A 22,930-nucleotide genomic window follows, 5' to 3' on the forward strand; every position below is an offset into this window, starting at 1 on the left:
TGTCTGCTACAGTATAAGTTGTGGCTTTAAGACTGCAACGGCCCTGTGAAAATTTATGCATCTTCTCAAATATGCAACTGAGCAAACTTTTTATGTCCACCCCACACCAGTGACATGGAGGCCACTCCCTCTTTGATAATATCATGGTGCCCAGTATTTGCAGGGCATGTTTCTTTCTATTTCATTTAACTCTGCTTGACCCTGAATGAGAAATTGGTGACTTCTTGGTAAAATTAAGGCACTTACACAGATTTACTCTTTCGGGGCATTAGGTAATTATGTACCAAACTGAAGGTTAAAGACTAATCAACTTCTTAATATTCAGCTCCCACCTAGAAGTTCATGGGGACTTTGGCAGGCTCTACCCTTGAGTTACTGAAATTACCTCCATTTCTAATTGGAGAAATTAAACCCAATGTTCACCACAGAACCTGACAAGCAAACCATCAATAAATGAATGAATGAGGCAACCGACACAAGGTCTAATTACTGTGCAAGTGGTGAGCGGCCAATCGTTAGGGAAACGCATGGCCCAGCAGGGACTTCTGGTCTCACTACACTTTGAAACAGCAGCCTTAGAGTCCCAGAAGTGACGATCAACTGTAATGGCTCTTCTTAACAGTCCAAAGGAAGCCTAATATTACACAGAACTGGAAATCTCTTTGCATGTAATTTTTTTGACAGTTCACCCTTCTATGGTCACGGTTTCTACGGAAGTGACAAAAACACACTGTGTTATTAAAAACTAAATTTAGAATCAGAGACAAAAAAAAAAAAAAATAACTCTAGCTGCCGAAGTTGTCCCGTGTACTTGTGTGGCCAGGAGTGAGCGTGAGTGCGCAGCTGAGCATGTCTTACCTGTGCCTGGAAGGGGACATTTCTCACAGTGGGGGCCCCAGGCCTTGCCCACGCTACAACAGCAGAGCTGCTTGGTGAGGTGAACAGACAGAGGGTGCATGCACTGCCTTCCGGAACTGACAAGTCGGTAACAGGGCCCCTTCTCTTCCGAGATCACAGGGGTATCCGCTGAAGCAGAGAGACAAGGCCCGACGTCACCCAAGACACAACAAAAACCAGATGGACTTTTCACGTAATAGTAAAAATAACCGTAGAGTCTGGATCAGAAACCGTACTTCCGCATATGTCTATCTAGATTTAGGACAAAGCCTTTCTTCATTTAGCGTCAGTTTACCAAATGAGTTTTCCAGTTCAGTCCCTCCTTCCATTTTAGAAAAAGCATTAAATCAGGGATGTGGGCCTAAAAGTGAAAAGAAACCATTTCACCCAAACAAACATCATCACCTAATAGCAAAATCACTACACGGCGGTTGTTTTCTTGTAGATGGCCGTAACGGAAGTCGGTCTAGGGAAGAATTTGTTGAGCAGCCAGGCACTATGGAAGCTCACAAACTGATGCTCACTGAGAGCTTGCAGGGCCCCATCAGATTTCACCCTAGGACAGTGAACAGGGAAAGGGCAGCAGCAAACCCTCTGACCTGCAGTGCCACCAGGGCCCCCAGTCCAGCCGGACAGTAGATCAGAGAAGGAGCAGAGGATGGGCTCAACCCTGAAGAAAAACATTGCAAAAGCACACCAGCCTACATTCCTCCAATACCTAAATCCTATTCCTGATGGTCCTTCTACTCTAAGTTTAGTGGATAAGACTTCTTGAATCTAACCGTTACACCCTCTGCTGGGGAGAAAGGGCACATATGACAGCTCAGTAGATGCTACAAGAAACACCCCAATTAAATCGAGATGCTATGTAGCAGAGTGAAAAGGTCTACCACCTGCCAGCAATATAGCTTAAGGGAAGTCACTATGACTGGTTATGATAGTTAAGTTTATGGTCATTTTAACTGGGCTAGCCCATGGTACCCAAATATTTGGTCAAACACAGGTCTGGATGCTGCTATAAAGCCCCCCTTTTTTTTGTAGATGAGATTAGCGTTTAAAGTAGCAGACTTTGAGTAAAGCAGATTACTCTCCAGAATGTGGGTGGGCCTCATCCATATGAAAAGAAAAGATCTGATCTCCCCCAAAAGAAACTGATCTCCTCCCAAAAGAGAGAATTTTGCCAGCAGACGGCTGGGCCATCAAACTCAATGCCCACCATGTGCTGGGCAACACTACAGACTCTTCCAATGTTGCCATGGTAACATTATAGGGTCGCACAATAAATTCTGACTATACTTTCAAAGACATGCCGCTCTAATATCAATTCAAATGTGAAGGATAATTATCATGAACTTGATCTAGGACCCTAAACTTGGAGGCGCAGAACCCAGTTTTCAATCTCCAATGTCAGGTACTAGCTGTATGACCTTGAGAAGTTACTTAAACTCTCCTAACTTCAGTCCCCCAATGTGTACAGTGAGAACAATACCTATCTCATAAAGGTGCTAGGAAAATTAAAACGAAACGATGTGCATAAACATGGCTTTGAAGGGATTTGTCCTTCATCTCAAAGCTTCCAGGGCTCTGGCAGAAGTTCCTGAGCACATCTGCTCTATAACCCTTTATTTCTGGCAATTAGCACCAAGTCCAAGGCTCAGGGAGACTATGAAGCAGCAAAGTCCGGGCTCAGAGTTCTTTCATCTGAACCTATAGACACACCCCCCGCAGCGCTCATCCTGAAGCTCTTGAATTCTTAAAGAAAATTAGTTGCCGCTCAGGTCAGAAAGTTTTCCCACTCGAAATGCAAAAGGTTATTATACTTTTTCTTGGATTTGCTCTGACATGTCCTAAAATTTCACCTTTCCCCAGACGTAGGTAGGGGCAGGCTTGGAGAACGCTGCTGCCTCCTGAGCTACACAGACAGAGAGGTGAGAGGCAGCAAATGCCAGAACCCTCCCACTTCCCTTCTTTGAGCTTGGCTAAGTCAAGGACAGAGAGCGGGCAAGGAGAGAAAGGGAAATGGTTGCAACCTTTGGCTGGAGTCAAGGAATTCGGAGGGTGCATTTGGGAACAGGGAGAGCTTCCCACTGCGCCTCGGCTGTTGCCAAGTGCATTTCTTTAAGTTCACAGAGTCAGCCGCACCTTTTATGGCCTGGGCACGGCCTAAATTCATGCTGTCTGAACAAATGTGGTCAATTTCCCTCAGTTGGCTTGCAGACTCTTATCCATGGCTGTTTCTATACCCCTCAAGAAGGTATATTCCAAATGTTAACCCGGCAGCTACTGTGTGCGTGTGTGTGTGCGTGTGTGTGTGTGTGTGTGTGTGTGTGTGTGTGACCCCACTCTCTGCTACATCCCCATAACCATTGAGGGTACCATCTTGACAATTTTTTTTCCTTACTCTGTAAGTATTACCTCCTTCCCTGATTCTTCTCATCTGTCTTCGGATTTTTCCCCATCAATTTCGTCAAAATCTAGTTCACCAGCAAGTCCAACTGGATTAAACCAAGTCACAAACCCTGAAGGACTCTACAAATCTCTACGATGTTACGCGTGGTAAATTCCGAGGCAAGAGAAATAAATCTGCCCATTCAATACTGGTACAGAGCCCAGGTTATAACTTCAAACTCTAAACTGGAATATTTAACTAGCAACAAACATCTCCCAATACTTATCATTTCAGCTGTTGTAGCTGAACCATAAAATTGAATTATTTTTCAAATAAGAACGGATGGTGGTTTAATAAGTTCAGTATTATTTGGGCAATGACAGGGGGAAATAAATGCAAAGGAAATGTGTGTTTCAAAAATCTCATTGGCAAATTTCAACAATCTCACTAAAACCTGGATGTCTGCCCTTAACACTAGACATCCAATCTAGTCAAAGTTTAATAAAACACTTTGCGACCAGTTCTCCAAGTTTACTAATCTGCAACCTTAAATGTAGTGATTTCAACAAGGCAAGTCAAATCATTTAAGGAAATAAAAACATTCACAACAAATTTTATATCCAAACTCTGAAAAATCTTTTACACTTAAATTATAAAGCTATTTAAAATATTGACTCATGTAATTCACATCAACCAGAAATTATCTCTAAATTTTCTGGAGATTGTCAACAATGTGATTTTTGGCCTGAAATTTCCAAATTCTCGCGTCCATTTTCAAACGTACCTCGTATGCAAACATAATTTTACAGTCTTAACTTTACCACTGGCTAACACGCTCTATAACTGTCTGTCTGTTCGTGAACAGAATTACGTGAAAGAACATGGAAAAAAAGAACTTACGTGCAAAATTTCCTAATCTGCATTCGGCAGTTTTTAAAGGAAAATAGTAGTAATTAGTAACAATGTTCCCAAAGACTCAACAAACTCATCTAAAAGTAATGAATGAGCCTGTCATTTTTATTTTATGACACTTGTTTTTCATGTCTATGGTCTCAGCTTAGGGCACAGAGTTAGAGGTAAATGCACAGTTAAAAACAAATGATGGTATCATCATGAAGAGCATCTCTTGACCAAATGGCAAGTTTAAAACAGGGGCCCAGAGGGGTGCAGCTTAACATACACCAAAGCCACATTAAAAACAGATAATTAAGAACCAAACTTTATAGGACAGAAATTAATACAGAATTGTTCGTAAAGTTATCCTAATAGTTTTCTGCCTTACGTTAGTTTAAAAGGTTTAAACTTTAGTTGTATGTGGCTTTGAAAAATCTGCATTGCTTACTTATGTTGTAATAATGGGCACGAGGACATTTAAAAAAAAGATAACCTTTAAAAATATGCATTTGAGAATTTTGTATCTAAAATGCCTGCATCTCTAATTGTCAGGTGATGCAGTGATTACACTGGATTCTATTTCATGGTGAGAGAGTTTTCGGAGGAACTATATTTTCTGTCCAATATTAGCATATGTGGTTTGATGGAGGATTTTTACCCCACCAGATACAAGAGAAAATCTTAAGAGACAATATTTATTAGGCAAAAGAGTATAACTTCGGGGATGCATTTTGGTGGCTTTTGAGGACAACGGAATAGAATATCCAAAACTATTTCCCAGACTCTCCAACTAAGAAAGTACAGTGAAATCTCATTAAATCAAACACTAGTGACTCAGAATTTGGACTAATTAAAAACAGAAGCTGGGAGAAAGTTGAACTCGGCCTAAATAATGCTTAAAATACTGGTGAAGGAAAAAACATTTCATCTCTCAGATATGCTCACTGTAATGAACTCTCTTCTCTTCATCAAATCCATTTCCTCAGTGTGCTTGTTCTCTACCTTGACTTTTGGCTATTATATTTTTCTGAATGCAATAAAAATGCATTTTGGCTCTGTAACATAGGTTTATTGTAATATGTCAGCCCCGCTTCCTCCCTCTGGTCATTTTATGAGGTTTTTCCTGCATATGTACAATATTCAGTTGACCACTGAGTATTTACCTTATTTTGCATAACCTCCCACCCCAACCCCTGATCCAAAATGAGAATAAAAAGTGATCATTACTTACGAACACAAGTTGTAAAAGTAGGATCCGGCCCAAATCCCATTTTGCAGGTACATCTATAGCTGCCCATGGTATTCAAACACTCACCATTAGGGCACACACCCTGTAGCTGGCATTCATTAATATCTGCAGGAAAACACAACTTTTTTAGAAGGAGCGTTCATCTCCTGCTTGGACAGTTTCTGGCTATAAATTGCATTCACTTTCTTTTTCATCATAATCTCTTGGATATATATATATATATATTCCTAATATGCAAAGTGTCCCCTCGGGAGTTTGACCAACTGGGAGTTAGATCACTCACTATGACGTGTGCTGACCACCAGGGGTGGCGCGGAACAAAGGAAGGCCCTGGCTGGCAGCCAGCAGCCGGGGAAGGGAGGCCCCAGCTGGCAGCCAGCAGCCGCTAGGGACCCTACCCATGCACAAATTTCATGCACTGGGCCTCTAGTAGTAAATAAAGATGCTAGCATCTTTTAAATAATATTTTTTTATTAATTTCAGAGAGGAAGGGAGAGGGAAAGAGAGATAGAAACATCAATAATGAGTGAATCATTGATCAGCTGCTTCCTGCACCCCCACACTGGGGATCAAGGCTGCAACCTGGGGCATGTGCCCTGACGAGGAATCAAACCATGACCTTCTGGTTCATAGGTTGATGCTCAACCACCTTGCCTGAGCCATGCTGGCCAGGCAAGATGCTAGCACCTTTTAATGCAGCAGGTGTGAATGAACTAAAATGAAATCACAAGCTATCGAACATCTACAATTTATATGACAAATTCTTATTAGGCACCTACTATGTATCCACTGCTGTTCTAGATACTAGGGATTTACCAGTGCACAAAACTGACAAAAGATCCAGGCCTTCACAGAGCTTTCCTTTTACTGTGAGTGTATGTTAGGTACTCTAGAGCACAAAGGGAAGCAAACAGTTCGCCCTGGAGACATTGACAATCTAGTCGAACATACATCTATGTAAAAAATTCACGAAGTGATAATGAGTTCAAGTTATCACAATTAGAGGAAAGGTCATAAACTTGAAGGTAAAGTATGAAATGGCCTGTATACACAGGAAGAGCTAGGAGAGGAAGTTGGAGGTAGAGGAGATGGCAGCATTGAAAAGCAGGTAAGACTTCGGGCGTTGAAGTTGGGAAGAAGTTGGGTAGAAGTGGAGGGAGGGGTGAGTGATCTCTGTGGGTGGATGCAGGAGCATAAACACAGACACCAGAGAAGGGAAGGGGCATCAGGAAATCGTGAGGCAAACCGGTGGCTACAAAAGAAGTTTTAGGAAAGTATATATCTGGAAAGAGAGCTGGTTAAAGCCAGGCTAGGTTTGGGTTCCATTTTATTGAGAATAGGGAGTACACTAAAGGTTTCTAAGCAGGAGGGAAGACATCATCAAAGGCAGGCTCTGGGGAAATTCATCTGGTCAGCACATGGCTTGGTGAGAAAATATGAAAAGTTGGATCACTGAAGGAGCAATGCAAGTATGAGAATGGTGACAAGCCAGGTTGGTGACCACGAGAATAATCAAGAAGAAAAGGAATAAAGATTAAACACACACACACACACACACACACACACACACATACACACACACACACACACCATTGACAGCGCCTGGTGTTTGACTGGCCTACAAAGAGAAAGGAGTTGAAGGTGCCTGGGAGGCTTCTAATCCCAGAAAAGAGGAAGACATTGTTGGTTTTGTGGAAAGCTCTGAGGAAGAGGGAGGTAGATGAAGAGATCAGTGCTACACTCGAAAGTCACACCCAAGAATAAATATCCAGCAGCAGGGAAGGAAAATTCAGGAAGCGAAAGGAAACCAGAGCTGGAAATGGAGACTAAAGGTCATCTGCCTGGTGGTTGCTCTGGTTCAAACGTTTGAAATTCATTCATTTCAAAATTCATATGTTGAAATCCAGCATCAACATATGATGGTATCAGTAGGTGGGGCCTTTGGGAGGTGATAAAGTCTAGATAGTGGAACCCTCAAGAATGGGAATAGCGCCTTGCAAACAGGCTCCAGAGGATTCCTAGTCCCTTCCTCCAGGTAAGGACACAAGGGACAAGCCTGCAACCAGAAAAGGGCCCTTAGCAAAAGAAGACCATGCTGGTGCCTTGATCTTGGACTTCCCAGCCTCTAGAACTGCGAGCACTAAGTATCTGTTGTTTATAAGCTACCCAGGCGGTGGTGTTTTGTTACAGCAGTCCAAACGGACTAAGACAGTGATCCAAGGGGAAACCAAAGTTAACGGGAAAAGGAGAGATAAAAAATGTGCTGACTTTAAAAAGAAAGATTATAGAGTCGTTTGCAAAGGCAATTAATTAACAAGCAAAAGCAGAATGTGACAATTTCAAAATTAGCAGTCATTTGTATTTTGGTATATGAAGCTCAATGGTTAACAGACTTGGCTATTAGCATTTCCTTTTTAAATAATATTGATTTCCTTCTATCATTAATTCTAATAAAGCTTTTATTAAGGATCCCAAAATATCAATTTTCTAAATTAAAACAACACATTGGTAGCAAAACTTTACTAGCAGAATTGTCACATAAAAAGGCACATACAGCCCTCAATAAATCAGTATTTGCTTATAGTTCCTAATCTAAGTAGCCATAGATATCTATATGGCCATAGTTTATCCAACACATGCAGTTTTTAATTTCATATTAGTGATAAAATACATTTTTTCAATGACATTCAAGTGACAAATTAACACATTTGTTGTATCAGCTCCACAGCATCCCAACTTGGGTCCGGCTGGACACTGGTCAGCTAGATTACACCGGGCCCAGCATAAGGCCCAGCACTGACCGTCTTATTCCTTATCACAGTGTGTTGGGCTGTAATACACATTCATGCACAGCATGTAATTAACAATATTGCCCTGTAACTCATTCTCCTTAGGAAAGTCCAGTGGGGGCTTACATGATATGAGCAAAGGCCCTGTTGTATGTCCCAAATTAAACCTCAAGTTTGGGTAACGAGCCAGCTATGGTCAAGAAGGCTGGACAAAATCGCCTCTCTTCCGTTTCTGCTCATGTCCCCCCTGAGGTTCAATGACCGGCCTTCCTCTTTCTCTGAGTGGCCTCTCCTCCTATTCACTGGCTGCACCACCACACATTCCTGGTTTGCCTCCAGGGACCCAGAATCTGCCCTTGCTTCTTTAACATCCGTCCCAGCCTCCCTGTGGGCGGGAGGTTACGGTGAAGGGGTTTTGCCCCGACATATAGATACCTGGTGCATGACCACTGCCTGTGCCCTCTTTGACTCTCCTAAGCATTGCCCACTGCCTCAACCATGATGCCATAGGAATGGAGGACAGGAATTAAGACTTAAAAAAAAAAAGTACAACTATGGCTATAGAGAGGAAGGAATGGAAAAATGAATGAGGAAGGGGAATCGTGTAAAGCCCCCCCTTTTCCTGCTATCACTAATCAGCTAGTGCCACTAGCACCGGCCACACCAACTCCCCTAATTTTGGCCTCAGTAACCCAGAAGCATGACCCTTTCTTCATGATACACTTTCACAGCTTCCGGAAAAACTCCCATTTCCCTCAGTTGCCTCAATTTATTTTTATCATATTCTCTAAAGTACCATAAATTAGAAATTAAATTTCCGACTTTTTAAAAATGTATCTACAGAAAAGTATATCAAACTAGATGAATTTTACATATACATATTGTGAAGGTATGTGCATGCATAAATGTGTACACGTTTGTGTGTGTGTGCACTATGTCACCACCACCCAGAACATGTTTATTGCCTGTGAAGGCTCCTTCGTGCCTCTTCGCAGTCAACATCTCTGCCCCCACAGGTCACTGCTACTCTGACTTCTATCACCATAGATTAGACCTGCCTGTTTGTGACCTTCACACAAAGGCAATCATATTGTATATGTTCTTTGGTGTGATTTCTACATTCATTATTACACCTGTGAGATTTATCAATGTTGTTACTGCTGTATTATATTTTATTGTGTGAAGCTATCAAAATTAATTTATTCATGCCAGTTTTTGGCTATCCTTAACAACGCTCCTATGAACATTGGCATATGTGTCTTTTGGTAAGCCTGGGTATTCATTACCCTCGTATCTGTATCTAGAGGTCGGATTTCTGTGTCGCTAGAGAAGGCCCATGTTTACTTTAATAAATACTATCAAATACTTACCCAAAGTGGCTATGCCAATTTCCATTCCTGGTACCAACTGATCCACATCCTTGTCAAACATTGGGTCTCTTTCATTTTAGTCATTCTTGAAGAAGGGTGGTGTGATCTCATTAAGGTTTCAACTTAGGCTTCGTTCTCATTAGCCATTTGGATTGAAAAAAGTTATCTTCTCAAAGGTAAATATCGATAGGAAAGTTGCGGGTTGATGAGATGGCTTCCCTTTTAGCTCAGGGCGGATCACTTGGTGATTCTCAAAAGGGAGGGCATGTGACTGCCTACGGGACATGTTGGGTTGTCACAAGGACTGGGGAAACACAGGGGTGGACATTGGGAAGCAGAACTTTCTAAAAGTGTGGTGAAGTCTCCCTTGACAAAGAATTGTTCTGCCAAAATGGCAATGTCCTCACTGAGAAACTCACATGGAAGTGATGGAAGTAAGTGTCTGTACGTGCAAAAGGCACCACTGTCTGAGGAAGATGATGGGGTGAGGGTGGGTGATGGTTACATGTGAGGACTTGACTCAATGTCTGTATTTTCTACATCTGGACAGTCGCTTGCTGTCTCTGAGACAGTGCTTTGGCCATAGGGTAGGTGGGAGGCTGAGCTAAAAGCAAAACAGAGACTGGGTCTCCCAAATCCCTGAGTCTGGGGTTAAGTAGTTAGGAAAAATGCATAACAAGAGACTCATTAAATAACCTAATATAACACAGCCTTCCTATTGCAGTACTAGGGAATGGAATAACAATCTAGTGAGTCAAGAGCCCTCATCATCACCCTTTATATTTGTATGGCACACCCTGCTTCAAGGAACTTCATAGTAATTCGGGATGGTGAGCCACACAATAATTATGTCTGCCTGATAGAGATAATTTTGTTCAAGATCATATTTTTTTAATAATTAAGGGGGAGTGGGGAAATTTAATGGGAAAAACTATCCCACTACAATCCAGTTTTGGTCTACTCAGGATGCTAAATTGTTAGCTCAAACAAGTCACTTAATTTCTGTCGATCTAGGGTTTCTCTCTTATAACACAAGGGGGTTGAAGCAGATAATCCCCATGATTACTTCTCGCTTAAATACTCTGACTTCAAAATAGTCTGCCAGTTGCCAAGGTGGAAAAAAAATGTGACATTTATGGATAATATATTATAAATAACGTAAGTGCCCTTATGGGAAATAAACACACTTTTATGTATCCTGTGTGTTTAATAATTTGCTGCCTTTTTAGTGACGCAAGTTCATACAGGAAATGAGACATGTCCCGTAATCAACAGGAATTAGGCCCAAGGTGAAAACAGCACATGAAGATTTTTGTGCTGTGTGAAAATATGAAGCTTTCTCGTGATGCCACTGTGAGCATATTCAGTGTTTGCTGATGGACAGACATTCCATCAAACAATTTAGCAATGTAACTTCTCCTTAAAAGCAGAAAGAAATATCTCTGGAGGTAAATTCTTTCCCTAACCAGACAAACCTTTTGGCTCTTGAATAGGGATCACTTACTTGAGCTAAAGGAGAAATTCGTTCTCTAAAAAGAGAATGAATTATGTATTTCTTAAACTTCCACAGAAGCAGCTGCACATTGGATAGACATACCCTTGAAGTCACGTAACAATATTCCACATGGTACATACCTGTTTGGATACTATTAAGGGAATCAAATTTTAGATATTGGGTCTTTCTATTTTCCTTTTCTAAGTGATTTGCCTAAGAACACATCTGCCCATCTTCCTCTCCTGTCTCTCCCTTGACTCCGTGCCTTCTTCCTCCTTACAAAGTCAAGTCATCTCTTGTCCATTAATGATTTCTTCCTAGGTTTTCTAGGTGCATTGCCCTACTGTGTAAAATTCCCAAAGGCGCCAAACAAATGAACAGTTGACAAATATATCTCTCTAGAGGGAGAGCCACAGAAGAAATGGTACATCTGATTTGTTTCATAAAAAGGCCTGGCTTCATCCAGCCAGCATGGCTCAGTGGTTGAGCATCAACCTATGAACCAGGAGGTCATGGTTTGATTCCTGGTCAGGGCACATGCCCAGGTTGCAGCCTTGATCCCCAGTGTGGGGCGTGCAGGAGGCAGCCAATCAATGACTCTCTCTCTCATCACTGATGTTTCTATCTCTTTCTCCCTCTCCCTTCTTCTCTGAAATCAGTAAAAATACATTTAAAAAAATAAGAAGAAGAAGGAGAAGCCCTGGCTTTGCCAATTAGGTTGGACAGCAGACATAATTTGTAAACCGAATAAGCCAACTCTGCAGCTCTGAGGCTTTGATGAAAATATGTTTAAAGCACATATCTAATATAAATACACCATACATAAATCTACTGCGCCCATTTAATTTTTGATAGGAAAAATGTAGATGTCAGCTTAAAAAATGTAAGTTTTTCAAAATTACTGTAGGAGATAAGTGAGAAAAAAAATGTTTGAAGGGCATCATTCTATAGCAATTTTTCCCAAAGTAGTTTACACAAACTACTTGGTTAGGATTCTGCTAAAAGAAGGGTTCTGTGGCAAAATATATTTGAGAAACATGGCGTATTCTACAAATACAAGCACATGGACTCCTGTTTTTGTTGTTGTTTTTTAACTTGGTATGTTCCACACACTTGGCCATGGAACCCATTTTTGCACACCATTTATCAACATCCCTAAAATGTTGCTCTCTGGGGCTGGCCCTACAACTACTACTGTACAGGTCTCTCCATGGTAATATTTGCGTTGACCGCCTCCCTACTGACCAGTAATTATCCCATCATTATAAAATGATAGATTTTATCATAAGAGGAAGTGAGCCATTGTGGGAGCAACTACGTTCCTTCGAATTCTTCCCTCTTCAGGGTAACAAGACAAAAGAATGATCAGAATGCAGAGAACAGCTGTATTTATTTCTTGATACATGTGTACTACACAATGAAGATGCTAATGGCACACACATCTCTGTTGGTCTTGGATTTCTGACTCTAGTCTACCAAATACTGCATTAATTTCTCCTTGAAACATTCACAGTAACACGAATCCGTCATGGCTTCTCCCATTGATTTTACAGCCCCCAGAGATGAAGGTCAAAGAGCTATTGAAAAATAAAATGTGCTAATGACTCACTTCACCACTATCCTTCCTGAAGAAAAGCGAATAAAATAAACAGACATTTCCTTTTTGAATCCCATTCCGGTGATTTGAGCTGAGTAAGAGGACACATCAGAAAGTGATTCTAAAATAAAGAGGAATGGGTCCCAAATTGATTTTTAAATGTTGAAATATGACACACAGGTCCAGATCAGACTCGTTTAAATTCTAACTGAAAGGAATGTGCCTATTTAAACTAGAAATGGCAGCAGGAGTTGCGAGAAGATGCCTTGAACAGTAAGATAGCCCCTTCAAACAGGAGAAATGTCTATTAATTCCCTCTTAGCCACTGACCACTGTAAAACATGATTCGACCTCACATTAAGTATCCCACAGTTCCTGGGATTAAATCACTAAATACAGCAGAGCAGTGTTTGAATCTCCATCCAGTAGGCTAAATAAAAAGAACTTTAAACATTTTTAAGTGTCTTGAAGAAATAAATGATCAAGCCTGGTTGACTCCAGTCTTAGTTTATGCCTATTGATGTTCTGCTATTATTTCCCAAATATATAGCAAGAACAATGGATTCTAAGTTTTGTCTTTACACCTACATTACTCCCATAAACATATTCCCTATTTTATATTCCATATTCCTGAGAAAGAAACAAACATCACAGCAATCGATTCCCCATTGATAATGGAACTGAAGGGAACTGTAGAGACAGCTCTGTGAAGGGATTCAGAACAGGCCTCCCCAGGAATGTGCCACTTTGGCAAGTGAATGAGTTTAAGATGAAGCCATATTTAATATAAAATAACTGGGGAAAGCCTAAATAGAAATGTCTAAGGCAGGAGTGGGGAACCTTTTTTTCTGCTAAGGGCCATTTGGATATTTATAACATCATTCACAGGCCACACAAAATTATCAACTTAAGAATTATGTTGCTATGAAAAAAGCTCCTAGATTTATTGAATTTGAGTCCTGCCTGCGGTTGCCTTGGCAGGGCCAGACCAAATGATACAGCGGGCCAGACGTTCCCCACCCCTGGTCTAGGTCCTTGGAGAAGGAAAACATACTGTTTAACTGTCCCTTGTGTGTTTTCCAATTTGTAAAGAGAAGGAAATCAGGAAGGAGGGGAGGGACATGGTCAGTGGGCACTCTACTGAGAGTGGGAAGGGAAATGGTACATCCTCTTCTAAAGGAAATTGGCACAGGATGAAGCAAAGCTTGGAAAACAGCACAGTCATAGGGTCCCATAAAGGTACTGAGCATAGTCATAGGGTCACATAAAGGTTCTTGGTCACACCCTGACAGCATTCTCTATAATAGGGAAAAATAGAAACCAGTCTGAAATCCAACTTTAGGGGAATGGGTAAATGCATTAAACATTAACTGAGATCCCATGGCAGCATTACAGTAATTTTGAAGATCATTTAATAACATCAGAAAGTGTAATATATAAAGTGAAAAATAGTTTGCACAGCTGTCCATGAAATTTCTTGTGTGTGTGTGTGTGTGTGTGTGTGTGTGATTGGCAGGAAATCTAGCAAAATGTATCAATTTTTGTAGGAGATGATGGAAATTTTCATGTTTCCCCTTTATATGTTTCTCTCATTTCTAAATTTTAAGCAACAGGTAAGAATTTTATAAATAGAAAAGACAGTGTGATTTTTAAAGGAATGTGTTTTTTAAATAGCATCTGTGATTTTTCTAACTAAATGGGAACTTCCCTCTGAAATTGTATAGCATTTAATTCAGTTCATACAACATGCCACCTTGGTTTTCTAACTGTGTGAGAACAGCGATCTTCATAAGGGTAAGAATTCAATTACACTATACTGCTCAGAGTGTCCCTACTTAAGGCATCATTAAATGTCTGTAACATGAATAAGTGTATGAATGGCAGGTGGTCAATAAATTTATGTTGATAGATTGTTTACTTACAATAGATAAAGAAACTACCTGTGAATAACAAATGGTATAATTTTAAGCTTTTTCCTGAAAAGCTTTTAGATATACTCAAAAAAGAAGAGTTTACAATATATACACATTAGCTTAACACCATATTCCAAATTTTTCAAATTTGAGGAAAAACATGATTCTTCATACTGACAATGTACTGTCTACTGTGTAAAATCCAGATAAATCCATGTGGAGACACATCATGATAAAACTAGAGAAGATGAAAAATTAAGAGACCATCTCAAAAGAGAGAAAAGACAGATTATCTACAAAAAAAAGTATAAAAGGTAGAAGAGTCAGATGACATTGGTATAACAATCAAAATTATTGTTGAAAAACTGTTAACCTAGAATTGTGTACCTGACAAGTCTCATAAAATGAACTCAAAATAAAGAGTTTTCAGACATATAAAGGAGTTTTCAGACATATAAAATTCACACTTCTCAGCTAGTCTCATTGAAAGAAATGTTAAAGAATCTAATCTAAAAAAAATATACAGTTAGCAAATAAAAATACAGACACTGAGTTAAATTTGAATTTCAGGTACACAACGAATGCATGTTAGTATAAGTATGCTCCCAAATTATCTGCTGTTTATCTGAAATTCAAATTTTACTTGCTTTCCTGTATTTTATCTTGCAAACCTACCTCAAAAGAAAACAAGAACCCAGAAAGAAAACATAGGATGTAAGAAACCATGCTGAGTGCAGAAATTGATAAAATGTCAGTAAGTTCATATACCTAACAACTGTATGGGGGGGAAAACCCTTTCTATATTTACATTATACCTTCAAAACTAATTATGAAATGATGACTCTTATCTAAGGCACAAATCCATTTTCTTTTAAATATGCGAGTTGTCATAAATGGTCTTTGGACATTTCCATGTTAAAAGAAGTGCCACTGTTTTCCCAGCATGCATCACAAATCCTGTTCTATCTGTTGTACATGGCGCATGCAATCAATCATAGGAGCCTTGCCTTAAAGTTACAAAGCACTTCATCTTACCAGGCCTGTCTGTGTTAACCCAGCACATGCCACAGGCCACCTTCTCTTCTCCAGCCAAGTAGGTTTTGAGGGACTCACCTGCACTTCTAGTCTTTTCAAGACACACAAAGACCAGCCTTCATGTGCTCACCCTACTGCAGTCACAATCAATTTTTCAGGGAATCATTAAGAAGTCTGAAATGCAAGCTAAAACCCAGGCAAGCTCTTCATAACCCAAATGTCCCATGAATGGCTTACTTATATGGAATATTAATCAAGATCGGCGAGTCTCATTTTATGACCCAGAGATATGCCCTTGAAAACAACGTGCATTATCTTTCCTATGGGCCAAATAAAATTCAATTTCAGATGCACTTTGAGGAGCTATCTAAAAGGAGCCCTACGGTGAAAGTTGTGATAATGAGTAGTATTGTGCCTACTGTATCTGTTATGTAAATGTGTTATATTGAAGCATAATAACCAGTGTAATAAAGTGACGCCAAAAAAAAGTTATGTGGACAGCTCTCTCATATTTGCTTTAATGGGCTCCCCGGGAGCCAGCTAAAACCCAGCTAGTTGGGACAGTGAATAAAGTAAATTACATGCTGCTGATTCAAAGTGATTTAATTATACTAAATCCAAGGGCAGGGACGATGTCTTATTCATCGTTCATTACATATCCTTGGTCTGCAGCTCAGGCGCCCTGTGCCAATTAATGATGGTGTAGTATTGAGTATTTTTAACACTTCTCAAGATTATCTATGAAAATGGAATATACATACACCGGATTATAAAAGTGTAGACGCCACCTAGTTGTTTATTTTGGCATTGCCCACAGCACCTGGACACATGCAAAAATGTAGAAAATAATACTAAGCTGATTTTATACCTAAACACTCCTGCATCATGTAAGTGATTTTAGTAAATCAAAAAAGAGATATTTGCTTTTAATAAAAGATTTTGCTAAATAGATCAAGCCCCAAGTACTTTCCGAAATAAATTCTGCTTTTAAAACTTAGATTTACACCTAATTTAATAACTCAGCTCACACCAAAGTTACAGATAAGAGAGAGTATTCAAAATTTGGAGCGAAACTTAGCTTTCAAGTAAAGCAGTATGAGCGTATGAGGTTCCTATTATCATCGCCGTGATATATTATTTCATTTAATTCCCGTTCAATATCAGACCTGTAGCATAGTCACGGAATGACAAATGACGCTCTCGATCCACAAGGAAATAGAACTGCATTGTTTGTTATGAGAAACAAAGCAAATGATAACAACTCCAAAATGTTGAGGGCAGGTTTGAGAGCTCCATGTGTGTATATGTAATAAATCATTCCTCTGAAAAGATAATTGCAGTACCACTAGAGAGAAGGAAAAAAAAAAAAACACCCAACTTTGAGGGCAATTATTTGAAAGCTCCTCAAATTAACTCGGGCACAGTTGGTTCTTTGTTACTGAGCACATATTAGTGAAAGTTGTATCATTGGAGGAAATAATGTCATTCTAGGTATTAATCACTTTAATTTTAAATGTGCTTGGTAAGCCGAGAAGACGTGAGACTGTAGGAACAATGTGGAATGCAGAAGTAATTAGATGCTGAATGGGCTCCTTTTGAAAACTGCAGGATAACAGAACCAAAAAGCTTCAAGGCTCTAGGAAAACGGAGGGTATGTATGTAATGTGAGAAAGTTCTGTTTCATTTCACTGACCAATCATATCACAAAGGGAGTGAAATTAAGCCCTTCTTTCAGAAACAATTTTAACAGATTATGTGGAATGAAATCATAATATTTTAGGAGTCAGTCTTCTAGTGTAATTTAGCGGTGGCTTCTGGAGGCACCGTGAAATAGAGTTTTCTGTGATACTTAAGTCTAGAATCTGTGCCAAAAAGTAGAACACTGTTTTTGCAAATATCCTCCTGAGACAAACATAAGCCAGGATTTGGTGTTACTGACCATCAGTGCAAATGACCATTTGATATGCTCAGTGTGAACAAAACTTGCTAAGGGCCAATTCATACCAGCCACACCAGGAGGGGGTGGGGAGCCCTCAAGCAAGTACTGTTGAAAAGATTCTCCATTCTAACTTGTGAAATGAGATAGCAAGTGGCTACCTGCAAATTTTCACTTCCACTTTGACAGTATTTTGATAACTACGAACTCTTAGAACCTTGAACCAGCCAGTAGAAGGAACATCAGATGATCATCCTTTGTTATTAAACAAAACCTTATAAATATTAACTGCTTTGACTTCTATTAAGTTCCGCATACATGGCATATCTTCTGTTCCAATTAGTGAGTATTCACATCAGTAATACTTTACAGGTATATATGTATACATGGTAAAGGGGGCCATATTGCACATAGAAACAATTGGAAATTTAATCCTGGCTGGGCTTCTTTTCATATGTGTGACCTTAAGAAAGTTACTCTCTCTATGCTTCAGTTTCTAATTGGGATTAATAATGTCTAAATCCTATCCCACCCTCCAAATCATTCCTATTCTTCCTCATTTAACACTCAGAGAAGTTAGGAGCATCTGTCACTCTTAAGCCTTTCTAATAATTAGCCATTAGAAGACAGGCCTATCACAGAGGAGACGTCAGGAAACTACATGTCTAGGGGTTAAAACTTGTGTGACACACCAAGATGTCGCTTCTTTCTTCTCATGCACAACCTCTATCCCGGGAGACAGAGTAATGAGAGCATCAGAGAACTGGGGTGTACCCAAGAGTCATCTAACCTCATGTGCTGCACAGCATAGAAATTCCCTAAAGCATCCTGGCCAATAGTTAAGTATCTGTTGGGTCACGTCTATGCGCAGGAAGCTCAGTGCTTCCAAAGGCCTTTCAGTACAATGCTGGGGAATGCTATTCCTTAGCAGAGATTACTTGTAGTTCTAAATATGCCTCCTTGTTGCTCCATTCTATTGACTTTGGCTCTTGAAGCAACTCATGAAAGTCTAGTTTGTAAGACAGTTAATCAAACATTTAAAGGCGTATTTACAAACATTTAAGGCATATTTATAAGTCAGCCATTATATTTGTCTTTGGTCTGCACTTCTCCACGCTAAACACTCTCAGGTTTTGAGGCCCTTCGCAAGCTTGGTTGACCTTATTAGCCAAAAGATAATGAACTCGAATACACGAATACCCAAACCTCAAATTCGGTCTGACTGACAGAGTGCAAGGTCATTACTTCTAATGCCCTGCTCATTCTTGCTTCTACTAATGCATCCTAAAATAGAGTTGGGCTTTTTATAGAGATTTTTATCCAAATCTGTGAAATTATAACTTGGTTTACACTGTAGTATATACATTTAGCCATCTATTCATTTATTTAACCTACTCATTCTTCCTTCTATTTAATTTCATCTTTCATCCATTTAATACAATCTTTCAATGATATTTTAAATTCTGCTGACACACACATAATGTTGATTAATCCACTATTCCTGTGTCACTGAGGTTTGCAGACATTCTTCAAAAAGTGCCTTGGACATCCTCTCCTTGATCAGTAATTCTAACTTTCCCAAAATTCCTCATATATGACCAGGGCTTATAATATTTTAAGGTGAAATTTTTAAAAAACATGGTATGTGCATTTCAAAAAATTTATTTAAGTCAGTGAAATATCTACAAATCATAAAAGCTACACAGATGCAGTATGGAATAATTTACTCGAGAAAATTCTCAGTTAATTAAGATATTTCTTTGACATGAACCATTTCTATAATTTATAACATTACCTTAATCTACTGTCTTATAAACAGAGCCCCAGACCACAAGTCGGAGACGTATGCTACGTTTTTGACATGGATTTTGGTTCAATAAGTCTCTTGGAAGCTGTTCCTGTTTATTTCAATGTACACATAGTCCAGTAACTAATAGCAACATTTTCATCCTGGACACATAAGGGGATATTAGGAGCATTAAGTGCACATCCCACAAAATAACAAACAGAATGTGTTATCCTAAATGGGTACTAAACTCGGTATTGGGACACCTGAGTTACAACCTCAGTTCTATGTACTTAGCCACAGGAAAGCCGCTTAACCAGCCTGAGCGTCAATGTCCTTCGTTTGCAAAGTGTTGACACTGGGCTGAATGACCTCTGAGGCTCTCCCTGCTTGTACAACTCTGCTGTGGGTTCAAAATAAATTGAGCAAAAGCACTCAGGACCTGTCACATTTAGCTACCTAGTTTTACCTACTACCTGGCTAATGTGTGTTCACCCTGATGTTTAACACCTAGACACTTCAAGGTGGCCAGCAACACTCTGAGAGCAAAAAGGGAACCCTGCTGCCCAATCATGTGTCAGCAAAGAAGTAGTACTGCTAGGTACATGCATGTGCTCGTGTGTACACTTTCACGTGCTCGTGTGTACACACACATGCACCCAAGCATGGATGGAAGGTGACTAGCATGGAGACCACTAAGCGATCCATAATGTAATCCAATCTCCTGTGGATTTCATTGCAAATTAATAGAATGAAAGAAAGTTCCATAAAGTTTACATGGTAGTGAAGCCATTCTAGCAACCTTACACTATACCCCTGTATTTCCGCACAGCTAAATGGAGTGAGCAAGAGGTCGGTCATCGTATGACCTCAGCTGCTGGGCTAATGAGCAAAGCGTGGCCAAACAACTCAGGTTTCTAAAAGCCAAAACAACTGTGAGTCCATTCCGATGAGTTTTGTTAATCTTACCTTGACAAAAGGTGTTGTTAACCCTCTTATAGCCTTGTAGACATTCCATCATTTGGTTATATCCATGATAAGCTGTAAGGGAAGAAATAATTCTTTGTTATGTGCTTAGTTTTAATTCTTACAATCCTAAACTATTATATGTGATAACCAGAGCCACTTTAGGCATTAGTGGTCTTACTCATTTCTAAGATACCAATTCAATGGATACTAATTTATTTCCCATTATCCTAGTTTGTCAGTATACTTCATATTTTGCATTAGACATAGTCCCAATTATTTGTCGGTAAATGCTGATTATGTTAAATGGGAGAATCGTAAGACTTTTATTCCAGTTATTCCTTATTTATGTTACAAAGGATCGCTTCCTCCCCAACGACTGCTACAGGCGCTTGAATTTTCTTATTGTGGGTTTGGGTGACTACAAGCTAGTCTTCCTGGGACACTCCTGAGTTATGCCTGATGTTCCAGCAAAGTTCATGACTAGCACTCCATTTCACTCTCAAAAGTGTCCCAGTTTACACAATGGATCGTCTGCTCGCCTTAATTGCAGGAAAGCATATTCTAGTTATGAGCTGATTCTTACTAATATGAATTCCGGAAAGAACAGGAGATGAGGAGAAGAAGCTGGGATCAGTTGTATGGACTTATCACTCGGAAAACTCATCAGCGGTATGAATGCTGCAGTCATCAAACCCTACTCACTGAAATCTGATACTCTAACGTGAAACCAGAGTTGAAATAGCGTAATTTCTGGAACCACGGAGACCTAGGTTTTGCCCAGCAATACTCTGCAACCTTGGGAAACAACCCTTCCTGGGCTTCAAATGGCAACTCCGTGCAATGCGAGTATCACCTCTACCGACCATGGCAGGGTTGTTGTGGAGTTTAGAGATAATGTACGCAAATGCCTGCAAAAGGGCCTGATAAGACCACATGTCAATGGCACATGTCACTGTTATTTCCTGAAATAAAGTATTCTTTATTAAAAAGATAATGAACAATACAAAATGCACCATAATCAAAATAGGTTAGACTACTAAAAAGACCTGCAGAAGTAAGTGAAATAAGCCAGTCAGAGAAAGATAAATATCACATGATCTCACTCATTTATGGAATATAATGAACAACATAAACTGATGAACAAAAACAGATCCAGAGACAGAGAAACATCAATCAGACCATCAAACCTCAGAGGGAAGATAGGAGAGGAGGGGGAGGGAAAGGGGGAGAGATCAACCAAAGGACTTGTATGCATGCATATAAGCCTAACCAATGGACACAGACAACAGGGGGGTGAGGGCATGAGTGGGAGGGATAAGGGGGGTAATGGGGGAATAAGGACACATATGTAACATCTTAATCAATAAAGAAATTAAATATATATATATATATATATATATTATATATATATATATATATTATATATATATATATATATATATATATATATAAAGAGAGAGAGAGAGAGAGAGAGAGAGAGAGAGAGAGAGAGAGAGAGAGCGCACTGCAGAAGGAGTAAAAAAGGAAAGCTGAAGTAAAAAATAAATCTTATGGAAAATAAAATTATTTTGCATTCTCCGCACTAATGGAACAAGGTATGTACTAGTGTTGTTTCTCTCCTCCTTCATTTCCTTTCTTTGCCATATTTCCCCTATCTTCAGATCCTTCAAATGCTAGAAAATGGATAGAGTGAGGAATCTGAGAGTAGTGAGTTAAAGGGAGAGGTCAGCATGGGGGGAGCTGCCCCTTCACCTCCTTGACTGCACGTCTAGTCTTCTCCCATACAACAAAGCCTTCTGGAGCAGACTGCCCACAGGGATCCTGGGCGCTGTGTCTGTGAACTGTTCAAAGGCAAATGAGAGGCAAAGGCAGGGGGCGGAGCAAAGGATCTCCTGAAGTCTTTCTGAGCTTAGGATTCAATGTTCATTTTCCTCTAAAATCTCTTAAGGGACAAGTGACTTGCTCATGCTAAGTACATTTTTTAATAGATTACAGACTGTTTAATGAAATCATCTGCGGATTTAAAATTTCAAAGTAAAAACTGATCCATAGTGAAAGGTATTTCTGTATGTGGCTAAACAAAAACTTCAAACATTAAATAAAAGCCATTTGAAAACTGAGGTTTGGACTATTTTGAGTAAAAAAATAAAAAGACATGGAACACAAAACCATAGCATGTAAAGCCAAGGAAAGTCTGTTCCCTTCCCAAAGGAGTATGATTTAGAGGGTAGTACCAACCAAGGAGAGGAAAGTTTATACATGACACAGGAAGAATGTGACCCCAGTGTGTTTCTTGGGAGTGAGTCACTTGGGCACAAACGAAGTAAATGTCAAGATGCTAATGGTTTACTTCTTTCATAATCCACACTGTCCATCCCCAAGTGAATCAATCTCTTTAATTTTATACATTAAATGAGTCAACATATGAATTTATTTCATCAGCCTTTAGTTAACAGTGTTAGCAACTTTGTATTTTCACATTCTATCTAAATTATTATCAACATTAAAATATAGAGCTACCAAAACCATATAAAGTAGATGAATTTATACCCAGGTGGCACAATTCTAGGTAAGAAAGATAAAAGGTCAGGAGTGGAAGTTAGGGATTAAA

General features: G+C 39.6%; 1 protein-coding gene across 6 annotated transcripts in view; it reads right to left on the bottom strand.

The window, feature by feature from the left end:
• LTBP1 (latent transforming growth factor beta binding protein 1) overlaps nt 1-22,930 on the bottom strand; it is a gene marked incomplete at its 5' end in the record, with an annotated part of 356,935 nt that overhangs the window by 117,107 nt on the left and 216,898 nt on the right. For all 6 annotated transcript variants that reach the window (XM_080684179.1, XM_080684177.1, XM_080684178.1 and 3 more), the window contains 3 exons: nt 859-1,026; nt 5,412-5,534; nt 20,320-20,391. In XM_080684179.1, the coding sequence (XP_080540305.1) occupies nt 859-1,026; nt 5,412-5,534; nt 20,320-20,391 (363 nt within the window). The remainder of the gene's footprint in view (nt 1-858; nt 1,027-5,411; nt 5,535-20,319; nt 20,392-22,930) is intronic.

The sequence above is a fragment of the Plecotus auritus genome (genome assembly GCF_963455305.1).
Source record: "Plecotus auritus genome assembly, chromosome: 8".
Classification (NCBI taxonomy): Eukaryota; Metazoa; Chordata; class Mammalia; order Chiroptera; family Vespertilionidae; genus Plecotus; species Plecotus auritus.